At 39.2% G+C, this 14,982-nt stretch overlaps 1 protein-coding gene across 1 annotated transcript; it reads left to right on the forward strand.

The window, feature by feature from the left end:
- The first annotated feature begins 814 nt into the window (after nucleotides 1-814).
- Nucleotides 815-14,023, forward strand: LOC120802247 (sodium- and chloride-dependent GABA transporter 2-like). Its single transcript, XM_040149846.1, is given in 15 exon segments — nucleotides 815-831; nucleotides 833-954; nucleotides 1,078-1,212; nucleotides 1,516-1,656; nucleotides 2,121-2,208; nucleotides 2,507-2,639; nucleotides 6,013-6,147; nucleotides 6,244-6,347; nucleotides 6,760-6,884; nucleotides 8,940-9,052; nucleotides 9,139-9,276; nucleotides 10,806-10,908; nucleotides 11,110-11,210; nucleotides 12,280-12,450; nucleotides 13,889-14,023. Coding segments are annotated over 15 exon segments (1,761 nt in total).
- Nucleotides 14,024-14,982: the final 959 nt, after the last annotated feature.

Below are 14,982 nucleotides of genomic sequence, written 5' to 3' on the forward strand. Positions count from 1 at the left end.
GCCGCCTCCATATAAGGGGTTGTTTGTCACATATAGACAACCATATATCTTTGGGTGCATTCCTTGCAGAATAACATCTCTGTTTAGTACCAGCGCCTGAGTGTAATAAGCACCACAAGCCACTTTCTTTTAGTCTCATAACAAGATAATATATAAAAACACATAAAAAATAACCCTTCACTGTGTAACACGTTGTACATACTCTGGATTGAGTGGATGAGACCAACTTCACCACATCCTCACTTTCACCTTCAGGCACACATGTGGTAGGTATTGACTCCCGTCAATGCCCGGGCTGCAACGACTGGTTTGCCCCCTATTTTAACCGTAAAGCCACGTTTCGGTTCACACGGGACCGAGGCCCTCCTCCGTCTTGGACTGCAGGCCACGTTTTGTGGGGCTGACTGCCCCGCCTGCGAGTGACCCGAAAGTCACACATTTGTTTGAAATTAACAAAGATAGGCCAACAACATTTTTATTAGGCTCCGTGATGTTCTTAAGCGCACTTGACATGCTTGGTTGTCGGATGAACTGAGGCGGAACAGCCGAGTTGTACCGCCCCTCGTGCCGGTCACATCTGCACTTTGCTTAAAACAATCCTCAAACACATATTCGGCTTCATATTCAGCAGTCTGCGCCGGCTAAAGTGGCTGAGGTGTTGGCACGGTATCGTAAAAAAAAATTGATGTGGGTACAGAAAGAAATTAGCCCCCACGGAGTGCTCTTAGGAAACTAACGGTTAAGTGATTTGAAGGGGACGAAAGATGACCATGGACCAAGAGAATAGCACCTACGCAGCTGCCGTGCCAAACGAATGCCACCAGAATCCCAAAGAGCTGGAGGGACGGGGATACTGGGGGACCAAAGCCGAGTACATCCTCACTGTGATGGGCGCGATCATCGGACCTGGGAACATATGGAGGTTCCCCTACCTGTGCTACAGAAACGGCGGAGGTGAGTGGCTTTACACGCCAACTTTTGCGCTCAGCTGTCAAGCGCATCTTTCCGAAATTGTCAGTCTTGACAATGTCTTATATATTTTTTCACTGAGAAGTAAAGACCCTCTCTTTCTCGCAGGCGTTTTCTTCATCCCATACATCTTGTTTCTGTTTACATGCGGAATCCCCATATTCTTTCTTGAGACCGCCTTGGGACAATACACCAGCCAGGGGGGAATCACTTGCTGGAGAAACATTTGCCCGCTTTTCCAAGGTGAATAAAAAGAGGGCTTCGTTTTCCTGTTGCCTAGTCCCCTTTGGAAATATTAAGGATAACCCATTCAATGCATCCTCGCATTTGTTTCAACTCTCTTGTCATTTTCACTGGACGCGTAATTACGCACAGTGTCTGTGCGTCTGACCTTACCACGGGTTGGTTCGGTTTGGAAAAGAGACTCGGTTTCTGTATTTAATGTTTCATTTGTAATCACGCTTTACTCAGACGACGGTGTTGTGGTGTCACAACAGAATCCCTGCGCCGCCCTCACTTACGTTATATTTTTTCTTTTTCCCTAAGGCATGGGCTATGCCAGTCACCTAATCATCGCTTTCAGTGCGACCTCCTATATCATCATCATTGCGTGGGCGTTCTTTTACCTGTTCTCGTCCTTCGCTGCGGATTTGCCTTGGGTCACGTGCGGACACTACTGGAACACAGGTAACCTGTCCTGCAGCTTTTGGTGATGTGAAGAACTGTTAATAAAATCGCTAAAAACTGGCACGAAGCGTTTTCTCTTAAGCCGACACACAGTAAGACAGGTAGCTTGATCACTAACTTCTCATAAATTTTGTTGAAAATAGAACGTGTTTATCATATAAAATGCTGCGGTTTTATGCGTAACTCTGGAGTCCCACAGTCTGCCAGATAAGAGTCTTTGTTTCTGCTGTTTTGAAGGAACAGTAACGCAGTGTTTTGCATAACAGTATGAAAAATTTGTATGTTATTGTCTCTGAAGAAGGGAAGAAGGCACGTTTTATAATATTTGTAACGATACGAGATACGTGTAGACAACTTTTACTTTGAAAAAGGACACGTTTTCACACTTGTGTTGTCTTATATTAGAATAAGAGTGAACAGTGTGTCATTGTGCAGTGGTTAATTTTGATCTTGTCTCATATTAGACTCCTGCTTGGACTACAACCATCCAAATCAGAGCCTCAGCATGACACCCAGACTCAACACCACTCTTCCCGTTGTGGAGTTCTGGCAGTAAGCATGTAGACAACTCACACAAGTTTAATTGAATGCTATTTTTTGTCTTTCATCCCTGCCCTTCCCTCTTCTCTCTCCCTCTTTTCTCAACCCCCAGTCATTTCAGATCCTCTCTGCCTTTCCTCCACTCCCACCGACACTTTTTTTGAACCCAACTCTGGTTCTCTCCTCTCCCTCCTTGTCACTTATCCACCCTCACATCCTGAAACTCAATTTTCACGTTCCCTGTTTTTCCCTTGTCATTCATCCTTTGCTCTGCCTCTCACCCCTACCATTGCTCGCCTCTTCTGCACAGGCAGCGGGTTTTGAAAATCTCTAGTGGTATCGAGGATGTGGGCAGCCTGAGGTGGGAGCTGGTCTTTTGTCTTATCCTGGCCTGGGTCATCTGCTACTTCTGCGTTTGGAAGGGCATCAAGTCCACCGGAAAGGTTAGCCGCTTAAACACTGAACAACATTCAAGAATGTTTCTCAAATTTTTGTAAAAATATATCAAAAATTCTGCTCCAAATGGAGTTTTCAGTTGTGTAGTTTAATGAATTTCAAGTTATTTAAACTATTGTTTGATTAAATCTGACATCAAAACATCTAGTTCACACTCTTCCAGACAGGTCACTAATCATACTTTAGATACAACTGTCTATACTATTGTAAATATATTTGGCAAAAGGCAAATATTTTTCTAACTTAAGCCACACTTCACTTCACACTAACTCGCTTAGACCCTTTCCCCAAAGACCTGGAGTTCCTTGTGCAAAAACCAATGTTAATGATAAACAGTTGGGTCGGTTATAGTACCTGGCCTAACTAGAGTCCCCACTACCAGTAATTGAACAACAGATCTCTGCAGTGGTGGGCTACATATTAGCACAGTCGGAGGTGTAGTGATCTGTGTTTGGGGGTGTGTTTTTTGTTGCTGAAATGCTTATGAAACATTTATCCATGAAATTTTCAATATGCACTTAGTTGTTACTGTATTTGTGAAAAGATATTACACTATGTGCTCAGCTTTTTTTGCATTACTTTATTTATTATTATTATTATTTATATTATCCACAGTTATGTTATTTCAAGTTATTACATTATTAGTTTCTACATTCCTTAAATAAGTAAAATTTACAACATAAATTTTCAGAAAGTTTTGCAAAAACACATACATGTAAAGGCAAGATATCTGTATCAGCAGGTGTTCATATTAAGCATTGTTTTAGGACAAATACAGATGCAAGGGGAAAGTTGCACAGTGTTTATTTTTCCAAGGTAAAATTGGTATAAATCAGTTTAATTCTCTTAACTACTGACCTGGTTACATAGAAGTTTTATAGAAAGTCCTCTGAGGGATAAGTGGGGCGTTGTGTTAGTTGCATCAATTGTTTGTCTTTAAGTTGTTTTTGGATTGGAAATCTTGTTTTATCTGCTGGAAGAAGGTTCCGGAGACCCAGACGGCTTAAGCAGAAGCATTTATTGACACTTCACGCATTGAGGAGAAGAGTGATGAGCAATACAGCTGTTCACAGGTTAACCAGTCTAATGTCATCCCAGATCTGAAGCTGTTCGCTGATAAGAGGGAGAATTTAAACCCACATATCCTCACATGGCACAGACTGTATGTTGCATATCCAAATGACTTCTGTCCAACTTAGAGAATGCTTATGTAAGGACTTAACAATGAGACACGGAGATTGTGGCTGTTTGTTATGGCTATGACCTCGTCCACCGGAGGCTCTGGCTGTCCTACCTGTACGACAATTGATTGTGACCTGTGTGCAGACAGTGCCTGAATAAGAGAATACAGACTAAATAAAGGAGAATAGATTAAATGAATGAACATTCCCTCATAGATCCCCCCATTTTGATCGTGAGATCAACACCAATTAAATAACCCATGAGACATCGGGTCAGGATAACCAATAATAAATCACACTACATTTTTTCCTCCTAAGGAAAATCAATAAAAACAATAATATACAATTGATTAATAGTGAAAAATCCCCTTTCGGTGCATAAACACGCCACTTGCAAATCCTAACATATCTAACACGAGATGCAAAAAATGTAACAAATCACATAAATATGTACCAAAGAGGTAGTCGCAGGCCAAACGTCTCCAGGCATTGTAGTAAAAGGTGCTGTGGCCAGATAATGAAGTCTTCTGCTTATACTCCTGAAACCATATCATACCAAGAAAGTACAATGAAAATACAAGATAAGAAGTACAATCAAAAAGAAACAAAATGGAAATCAAATAAAAAATAACAATCATAACTCATTTATTTTCTACAGGTAAAAGATAACTATTAAGTGATTTTAGTGACCAAATATGTACCAAATGATACTTTTATTGAATAAGAATTAAGAAACAAATGACATGAAATGAAGGCACAATCAATATCATCCAAAAATCAAAATACAATTAATACTAAGTCAACCAACCAAACATTTAAACTACACCAAAATGACACTTAGTCAATCAGACCAATTAACTGATGCCTCTTTGAGTCGTGCGTTGGAGCAAAGCAGTGGGTTTTTTAAACCGCCGGCAGGAGTTGCCCTTGTGGTGTATTTCTTTACTTTGCAGCTAAGCACTGAGGTGCTCCTCGATCCACTCTTAAAGGTCAGCTGTTACTAGCCAGTGTCCTACCATTGTTATCTCTCCTATATTTGGGAGCTGACCCATCTCAGGTCTCATTGATCATTCAGAAAAATACTTTGGATGGGCCGGGACCATAATAAGTTAATCAATATTACACAAATAAAATTTTTTTTTTTTTTTGCTTAATGTAATAAAATGATCAATTAGCTGACAATTAAAATTAAGATTATTTATCTTATCTAAGAGCACAGCTAACTTTCCCTAATGGAACTAAAATCACACAATTAACACAATTAACATGGAATGATTACATTCAACTGAAGAGATACATAAAATACTAATGCATGTTTATTTTTGTGCAGTTCTGGCAAAATATTCTACTAATAGACATAAGGTGATCTACATAATTATCAGCATAAATCGTTGTAATAGCTAAGCCAACTGAATTTTAAAGAATGGAAACAAAAAAAATAAACAAGTAGCAACTGTGTGTTCACATATAGAAATCAACATATATGTCTTAGGTCATGTGTAAAAAACATAAAGGTGAATCCCTATCCGTCTCTCTGACAGATAGCATCACAACAGCTCGGTAACTTTTCCTATTCCCATGATCAGCATCACATTTTGAGTGGGACAATATGAGCTAGGTTTCGGGGCATAGGGGGTGGGTGCTTGGTTCAGATCTGTTACTTAAGTGGTTAAACAGCCACTTAAGCTACATCATAAACCACAAAATTTTGCTGCCTACTACCAGATTATCTAGGATTAGCTCATTTTCATTCAAATGTTGGGAACTGGTTGTTTTAAAATCAATACACCCCAGTAGTGCTGAAACAATTAGCCAATTGACTGAAAATCAACTGGAAACTATTAATCTGTTAATCTTTCAAGTCATTTATTAAGCAAAAATGTTGCAAAACATTTGCTGTTTGCAGCCTCCCAAATATGAGGATTTGCTACTTTTCTCTGTTTTATATCATTATAATTGAATATCATTGGGTTTTGGACTGTTGGTTGGACAAAAGAACATAAGTCCCGTTGGCTTCTGGGATATTGTGATGGACTTGTTTTTTGTTTTTTTAACAAGTCTGAGATTTTATAGACTAATTAATTGATTAATTGAAAGAATAATCTACAGATTCAAAAATAATGAAAATGATCATTAGTCTCAGCCTTACCTCCCAGATGTCTGTGCTCTTTTCTTCAAGGCAGCCTTCTTCACAGCCACCTTCCCCTATATTATGCTGTTGGTTTTGCTCATACGTGGTGTTACCCTACCGGGGGCAGTGGATGGGATCATTTACTACCTCTACCCTGATATCTCTCGCCTTTCAGATCCCCAGGTAAGAACGCAAAAACAATCTTTAGACCAGAACCGCTACATTGTTCCTCAGAGACATGCACTTACACACACAGACACCTTTGTTCGACCTTTTCAGGTGTGGATGGATGCTGGGACTCAGATCTTCTTTTCTTATGCCATCGGCCTAGGGTTCCTAACCTCTCTTGGGAGTTACAACCCTTACAACAATGACTGTTACAGGTAAGTGCAATGCTATTTTATTGAAACTATACTGCTGGGAATGAAATGTTACCTTATCTGAATCCATAAAAGAGGTTTAAGGAATTAAAGGAAAGTGTGTTATTTTTGTCTGATACATTATTTATCATAATCCTTAGGCAGATTGTTTCTGTGTGTGGGGAATTTTATTTCGTTTTAAGAGAAATTTGATGCAACAGAGCCAATAATGTCTTTAGAGAGAAGTAAAAAGTCTGATATTGAAATTAAGAATAAGATGAAAACATTTCATGGGCCTGTGATTAAAACAGGGAATGTTACAACCCAACTTCTATTAGCTGGTAAAGTGAGCATCAACTTCTGCAACACGTTGCATCCATGCATCCACTCCTCAGTTCCCAATACATATCTAGAACTGGATACGTTTTTCTTTCAGAGACTGTTTCTACTTGTGTCTGCTGAACAGTGCCACCAGTATTGTGGCAGGCTTCGCCATTTTCTCTGTTTTGGGTTTCATGACATACGAACAAGGAGTGGATATTTCTGAGGTGGCAGAATCTGGTAGGTACTGGATCAGTTGAGATCAACTTCAGAGTAAGCATTAGAGTGACAGTTTTAATACATGTCCTGTAGAGGTAGTGTCTGTGCAGGGTGCAGATACTAAACTCTTCACCCTTCGTGGAAATTTGAGCCAAATCACGGGTTGTTTCTTTATCCTTATCCCTTTATCTTTCCGGCCTAAGAAGCTTTCTGGCAGACTTGATATCTTCTTCTGTCATCTTTTGTTTTTCTCCTTTTGATATTTTACCTTTAAGCGGGAGCATACAGTTCAGTTACAGTGAGCATGATTACTGCTAACCAGCGAGCACTAGGAATGCAGAGCTAAAGACAAAAAAAGATTAATGAGAGTCGCCATGACTTACATTTAAAAAATCATGCATGAGTTGAACTGAAATCTGACATTGGCAACTGGACAGAACTAAAACTGTATTTGAAGGTCTCAGATGCCACCACTCGCATTTTTTACCCTACAAGCAGACATTTGCAGCTGCCTTGCATGGCACACTGCAGGTCAACTGTCATTGATTCCCAGTTGGAAAAAACAAACAAAGAACTAAACATACAAAAAACACTTAACACACAGATTTTGCTTTGTGAAGCTCGACCACCTTGACTGCCTTTTGATTGTGGCAAATGGAACCATGGGCTGACTTTAGCCATGCTACTGGCATGGTTTTAAGTATGGCATTGTCAGCCTTTTGGTCGGCTAACCACTTTGGTCCAAACTTAAATATCTCAAAAACAATTGATGATCCCTGGATAATGAATCCTGATGACTTTGGTGATCCAATGACTTTTCTTCTAGCACCACCATGAAGTTGACATTTGGGGTTTTGATTGAAATGTTTCAACAACAATTGGAAGATGCCATGAAAATTGGTACATACACATTCATGTTACCCTCAGAATGAATTGTAATCACTTTGTTAATCCTCTCACTTCCCATTTAGTAGCATCACCATGCCAAATTTTTAATTTGTCTGATACTTTGGTTTCACCTTCAACATTAATGACATTCCCATCAACCTCAGCCCGTGTTTAGTGCTAATTAGCAAATATTAACATGCCAAACTAAGATGGTGAACATGGTCCACATTAAACCTGCTTAACATCTGCATGTGAGCAATGTCATTGTTAGCATGTTAGCATGCCAACATTAGCATTTAGCTCAAAGGCCGCTGCATCTAAGTACAGCCTAGCAAAGCCTCTTCAAAGCTGTAGACTCCTTTAATCGAATCTTCAACTGAAATGCAGTGATGGTGTAATGCTTTGCCTCATGGTTTGCAGTGCATTTCTAGCTGCAAATGTCTGCATGTAAGGTTGGCTACTACTGGTGGCCGGCGAGTGAGTTTTTAAAAGCTACACATGTGCTGGTGTATCTTTTAAAAGATACACCAGCACTTGACAAAGTAATTGATAAAGTAGTCACCATGACAGATAAAGTATTTCATGGTGACTGTGCTCCAAGATATCCAGTGTTTTCGGGCAATTTTACCTTTATTTGACAGCATTAGTAGAGACTAGGGCATGAAATCTGGAGAGAGAGAGAGAGAAAGAGTGTTATGACAAGGCCAAGAGTCGAACCATTATCGCCGCAGTTTTGGTGTATGCGCCTTAACCATTAGGCTACTATGGGGCCCGAGATCGAAAATTGTAATTATTTCCCCTTCTCATGCAAGTGAGATTTTAATTTGGAAGACGTTATCAAGAGTCAAATTTAAAATAACTCACTCTGCAACTCCATGCATTACCAGTTCTGTTGTGTGCATACTACAGCTTTTCTCCAGTTGTTAGTTTTTTCTGTTGTCACTTGTGTTTTCTTTATCTCCATGTTTCAAATCTGGCATTGAAATCAGTTTACTGAATATCCTTCCTCATGTTGTTGTGTCTTGGGCTCTTTCTGCCACTGTGCTCATTCCTTAAAGTCAGACTTAATCACTTGCTATCTTGTGAAAGTCACACGTTCAAAAGTAAACACACTAGTGACATTTTTGTCTGTCGCATTTCATTTATTTATTTATCATATCTTGTTAAATTCGGTGTGTATGTGTGTAGGCCCAGGGTTGGCTTTCATTGTCTACCCACGTGCAGTAGCCATGATGCCCATGCCTCAAGTGTGGTCAGTGTGTTTCTTCGTCATGATCATTCTGCTTGGACTGGATAGTCAGGTACTAGCCAAACCCCTCCGAATGAATGAATGATAGAATTAATAAACAAAGCCCTGACTCTGTTTCCGCCCATTGATTCTTTCCAGTTTGTAGGTATGGAGTGTTTGATGACGTCAGTGGTTGATCTGTTCCCAACGTACCTTCGTCAAGGCTGCAGACGTGAGCTGCTTCTGCTGGCTATCTGCTGTACCTGCTGTCTGCTGGGACTCTCACTGGTCACTCAGGTTCGTTACAGTACACTCCAAACTAGATAGTTTGCATAACCCTTCCTCAGTGTTCTCTGCCATAATATTTATATGGCATCTTACTCAAAAGATAATACAGACTGGAAACAGGGGGAACAGCTGTCTAACAGTAACAACATCTGCCTACCAGCATCACATTATTTCTAGCTTGTTTAATCAGTACAAAAAATGAAGGGTCAAAATGACAATTTGTGGTTTTACAGGAGGTTATGTGCAGGACTATTTCTTGGCTGCCAGGCTAGCTTTTTTGTTTTGTTTTTTTTATACCTGTTTTCATTCAACATCTGCTGGCTTCAGCTTCATACTGAACACTGGGAGAGTGGTGTTGACCTTATCATCTAACTCTTAGCTAGAGAGCAAAGCATGTGTGTAAAGTTAAACCTGCTAAATGTTGCTTTTTCTCTCCAGCTGTGTGCACTGCAACTTCGAACTTGCAACTGAAACTTAAATCTTTAAATTTCAACTGCAATAGTTGAAATTTAAAGGTTTAAAGTTTAAACACTTATTCTGGATCGTTTGAAGTGAAAGTCTAGGGACTTGGGAATTGTTAAAGGACTCTAATACAACTTTTCAACCATTTTGAACTTTGTGTGACTTCTAGACGGTGCTGGTTGCAGTCTGATCGCACAGTCACAGTCACACACAAGACAACAGTGAAATGAAAGGATTTATTGATTAATTTGATTAAACTTGGAAACTGACCAGAAGAAATTGTAGTACCCCCTTAGCAGTACCGCCTTGGTGCCATGGAGGCAATTCTATCGACTGATGACAAGCACGTTTTACATGCTAAGATCTTTTTGTTCATTGAAGTGGGTCATTACACATCGGTTTCACGACCTAACACAATGACTACTGGATTTACGGCCGTGAAGCCTTCAGCCGTGTGTCAGTCAAAAACAGAGAGCTACTCAAGTTACTGCTATCCAAGTCTACCTCTGTTGCTTTACTAGAGAGCATGCAGAAAAGCATGCCAAACCCTCCAGCGATGTTTCTTGCTGGACTTCTGAACTTATAGTGTTGCACATATTAATCTCTCACCTCTATAAAACCGTAATCTTTAGTACAATAGCCAAAGACATAATTGAGATCCATTAACAACAAGAAGTGGCAGGGCCTTGTCTCGCACAGGGACTTTGCACTTCCATCAAACAACAGTAATATATGATTACCATACTTAGCGAAAATCTAACTGAATAGAATAAAGAATTAGTGTCTGTCTTTAATATTTGTGACTAATGTTACATTAAATGATAATGTGATCATGGCTGTTTATCATTGTTGTTAGGGATTGGGTAAGGGGGGTTTTTTATATTTTTGTTTACCAGTATTTATTAAATTAACAGGCGAAAATTTAACGAAATGCAAAGATTTAGATGATTATAAAAAGTCCAGTTAGAAGGCTCGTTACCGAAGGTTTTTTTACGGGATTTAGTTTGTGGATGAAAATGTCTTTTTTAATAACTCTTTATATTGATGAAAATTGTTATCACTGCTCATGTTTTAAGGGAGGGATTTACCTGCTCCAGCTGTTGGATCACCATGTCTGCAGCGGCACCACCCTGCTCTTCCTCTCCCTCTGTCAGTCTGTCAGCATTGCCTGGGTCTATGGTGAGTCACAGACAATACAAGCAACCATTTCAAGACTAGACCCTGTTAACCAAAGGGACACAGGTCTTCTTCACATTATGTGAAACTTGGGTTACAACTATTTTCAACGGGGCCAAGACTACTGTATGAACATTTGGTATGCTGATAAATTCATCTCAAAGAGGACATTGACCTTTCCGTTACCTTTCCTTTTCCCTAAAGGTGCGGACCGTTTCTTTGGCAACATCACTGACATGATTGGTTATCGGCCGCACATATTCATGAAGTACTGCTGGAGCTACATTACCCCCCTCATCTGTTTTGTAAGTCCTTTCATTCGCTGGCATGACTGGTTTCCTCCATGTGTGTTGCTATTTCTCTCATGTCTGTTTCCATTTGATGTATGATATGGTATGTAACATGTACATTCATTAGAAATAAAAAAAGATGACCAGCCCAGGGTAAATTAATGTGCAGACCAATCGCAGGCACAGATGCACACAACTTACACATACACAGATGGTTGATTTACTGTATTATTTTTAACTATATAGCACCATTCTTTACCTTTACCCCTTTTGACTCTTGAAGTTGTCTTGCAATCCTTCATATCTGCAGAACTCTACAACTTAAACACACAACCTCCACTACTGTCATCCAGGGGTGGAAAGAGTACTGGAAAATCTCACCCAAGTAAAAGTAGTTACTTTGAAGCAATTTTACTCAAGTAGAGCAAGCAGTTTTACGTGTGTAAAAATGTACCCAGATAAAAGTAAATCAGTTAAAATGTATGCGTTGCATTTTTAAAAGGGGGGAGGGACATGTAAAAAATGTTATATGGGTATAATAATGTTCTATGATAGAACTATTAACTCAAATAGCATCCTTAGGTTACATGATGAAGTGCATTACATTATCAATGCATACGTGCTGTTCAAAACATCAACCACACCAAAAAAAAAAAACCCCAATAAATTCCAGTCAGGCATTTTGCAGCCTGTGCATACATCTGTTTATCACTTATAAATATACAACCATCCTCAGCATAGCCTTACTAGGATTAACCAGAAATAAGGACAAAACTCAAGAAAATTACCAACAAAAAATGAAAAGAGTGGACACCATGGTGGGTGCCCATAATTTGTCGTGCTGTTCAAAAACTGCTAGGCCTGGCCTGGGTGCAAACATGCATCACAATCATGAATCATATCTATTTTTTTTTGGTTCTGCAATGTTACGGTTTGCATCACACATTAAAATATGTCCAGTACATAATGATTCAGTGTTAATTTAAGTAGGTTTCTGAGATGTCTTTTCAGTTGTCAAAGTCACCTAATTTTATACAGTAACATTCAACTTAACATTAATCCACTTTGTCTTTTCTAATTACAGGGCACCTTCATCTTCTCTATTGTCAAATACTCCCCACTGAAGTTCAGTAAAACTTATGTTTATCCACTCTGGGCCAACATCTTTGGCTGGTTCATTGCCACTGTCTCCCTCTCCCTCATCCCCCTGTTTGTCATACATAAAATAATGCAGGGAAAAGGCACTCTTCGACAGGTGAGCATGGTCCTCTTGTTTCGCTGAATTATAAAAGTACTGTCAGGTAAGTTTTGTTCCAAAGAACCCAGAAAGTCAGACTGGAAAGCTCAGCATCTGACAAAATAATTCCCGACTTGTTGATGTTGATCCGCAAAACTTTTAATCTCATATAGATTATGATCATTTTGTGCTTCTTGGCAGTAAAAAAAATCTAACTGTGCTGCTTTGAGAGATGCATTTATTAACTAAACTGTGTTTTTAAAAAGTGTTAAAGGGTCCTTTGGGTCAGTGATCCAGGATTCTTAAGGAGCTCTGTGTCCCTGTCTGGATGAATGACACAGCTGAATGTATTAATGTTGGCCTCGCTCAGATCTGTGCTGAGTGGGACAGTGGACTGAATCTGGGCATGTGCGGGTGTTATTCAAGGGCAGCTTGGCTTTGAATACAATTTTAAAAGATTCCTGGCCTTATGCAAGAATTTCTCAACAGGAACTTTTCTCAGAACTTTTCCATGTGAACAGTTCTGCATAAAACACCAATAGGATTATTATATTACTTGGAAAACATATGAACTTTTGAATGAAGCAAGCCATTCTCCGCTTTAAGGTTAAGTCTGGTGATATTTTAGATGTTTGATCTTGTCAGCAAAGCCCACAGCCCCTTTTCAAACTAGTGTTATATCTTTTCCCTCTGTGCTATGTAGCACCATTACTGTCCAAAAACCACTAAAACACATCAGTGTTTAAATTATTGTTTTGCTCCAGGTAACATGCTCGTTCTGGTCACTGTAGTTTACTTTGAGTAATTTCCTAGTACCATAAATACTCACCAACCCACCAAAATGTTTATTAATCTGTGGCTGAAAATAAATAATGCTTAACAAATGCATTTTTTAGCCTTATTTGAGTGATGTTTTATAACGATGCATTTGGGACTTGTTTTTAAAGATTCATCTATATTAAGAGTGACTGAGCTTGGGGCTGAGAGCCACAGACAGGCTGTGGAAATCAGAAATTATTGAGAGATGGAAAAAAAAATATAGAATATCACCAGCCTGATCCTTTAATCCACTTTAACATGTATATTACTGGTAAACTTATTAATGTTTTGGATTGCTTGGCTGTGCGAAGATTGTTATTTTTCAAAGTTCCATTTAATTCAGTTACATTCAGCTTCGATATAATTAGACTTGTGTATATATATAAGCTTAGTCTTGTCATTCCAGGATAGTGCAACTTGTTAAAAATAGAGAAAAGAACTCAAGAAGTCATATACTTTAAGATATAAATTATAATGTCCAAAATTGTTTTAAAAGGAAGGAAAATTTTGGACATACAGAAGTTATACTGCAAAAAATGTGAATTACTCCTTGTTTTCAATTTTTTCCTGCTCTGACTGTGTTATCTCCATCTACTCAGTGAATTTCTTTTCACTCTTATATCTCTTCTGTCCTCAGCGCTTCTTGGTGCTCTGCCAGCCAGTGAAAGACCTCCCCTTGGCTCAAAAATGGCGTCTTGCACTGGGAACCAACGGCACCACTGCCCACACCGAGCTCAAACCTTTATCCCAGACTGGGGAATTCACTCAGTGAGAACAAACGAGTTGTTCAGCTGAGAGGTGCACTGGAAATCAGTGTGTGGTCTTCTGGGCTCATATTTATCAAGCTTCTAAGTGTTAAACATAAGACTTAACTTATCATAAGACAACTTCAAAGTAAAAAAAAAAAAACGAATTAGTTCATTTTGAGTAATTCTATTTTGTGAAACCTTTCCAAAACATGTCTCAGTGTGCCTCTTATCTCAGTTTGATAAATATGGACCCTGAACTCATCACCGCAACACAGTTGTTTAACTTCAACTTTTAAAAAAAACTATTTTGCAGGGATAATGAAACTGTCTCATATGGTAAAGATGGATTTTATTTGTTCTTCAATAAAATGGACTTGTGCTTGTGCAAGGAATTACAGCTGTAAATGTATTCTGAGACGCAATATACTATATGCATCTTTTGAGATAAGACCTGTACCAGATGAGGTACAAGTGAAGCGAAATTCAGAACATTTTGTAATTGTATGGGACAATGTGACTTCTCTTCTAGTCACAGAGTAGTTTGCAGACCAGCCCAGGGCGGTGTCACTTTTCCTTCCAACTTGCTCTCCATTCCTTAACCCTGTGGACCTCCTCATGGAGGTGAAAGGCTTATTAACACCAGCCATGCTATCAGGTGTCCCTCTCGGAGGCGGTGAATGCTGGATGTCTGAACACATCTGCAGACGATCGCCAGGAATGGATCAGGCTTCAAAAACATTATTACACAGGTGTAGTGCATAAGAGGACACAAGGTGTAATGTTGTTAAGAACTTGTGGCCAAATGCAGAAGACAGTATTGGCTAGCCAAGTTGTATTTCTATATATGCATCTTAAGTATGTGAATATGTACAATATTCTATTTCATTACTGGAATTGCTTTGGTTTGTTTTGTGCACTTGGGATTACTCTATGCAAAAATGGCCAAAAAAATAAAGCTTATTGAAGCATATTCTGTAGCATT

This window comes from Xiphias gladius, chromosome 17 (assembly GCF_016859285.1).
Source record: "Xiphias gladius isolate SHS-SW01 ecotype Sanya breed wild chromosome 17, ASM1685928v1, whole genome shotgun sequence".
Classification (NCBI taxonomy): domain Eukaryota; kingdom Metazoa; phylum Chordata; class Actinopteri; order Istiophoriformes; family Xiphiidae; genus Xiphias; species Xiphias gladius.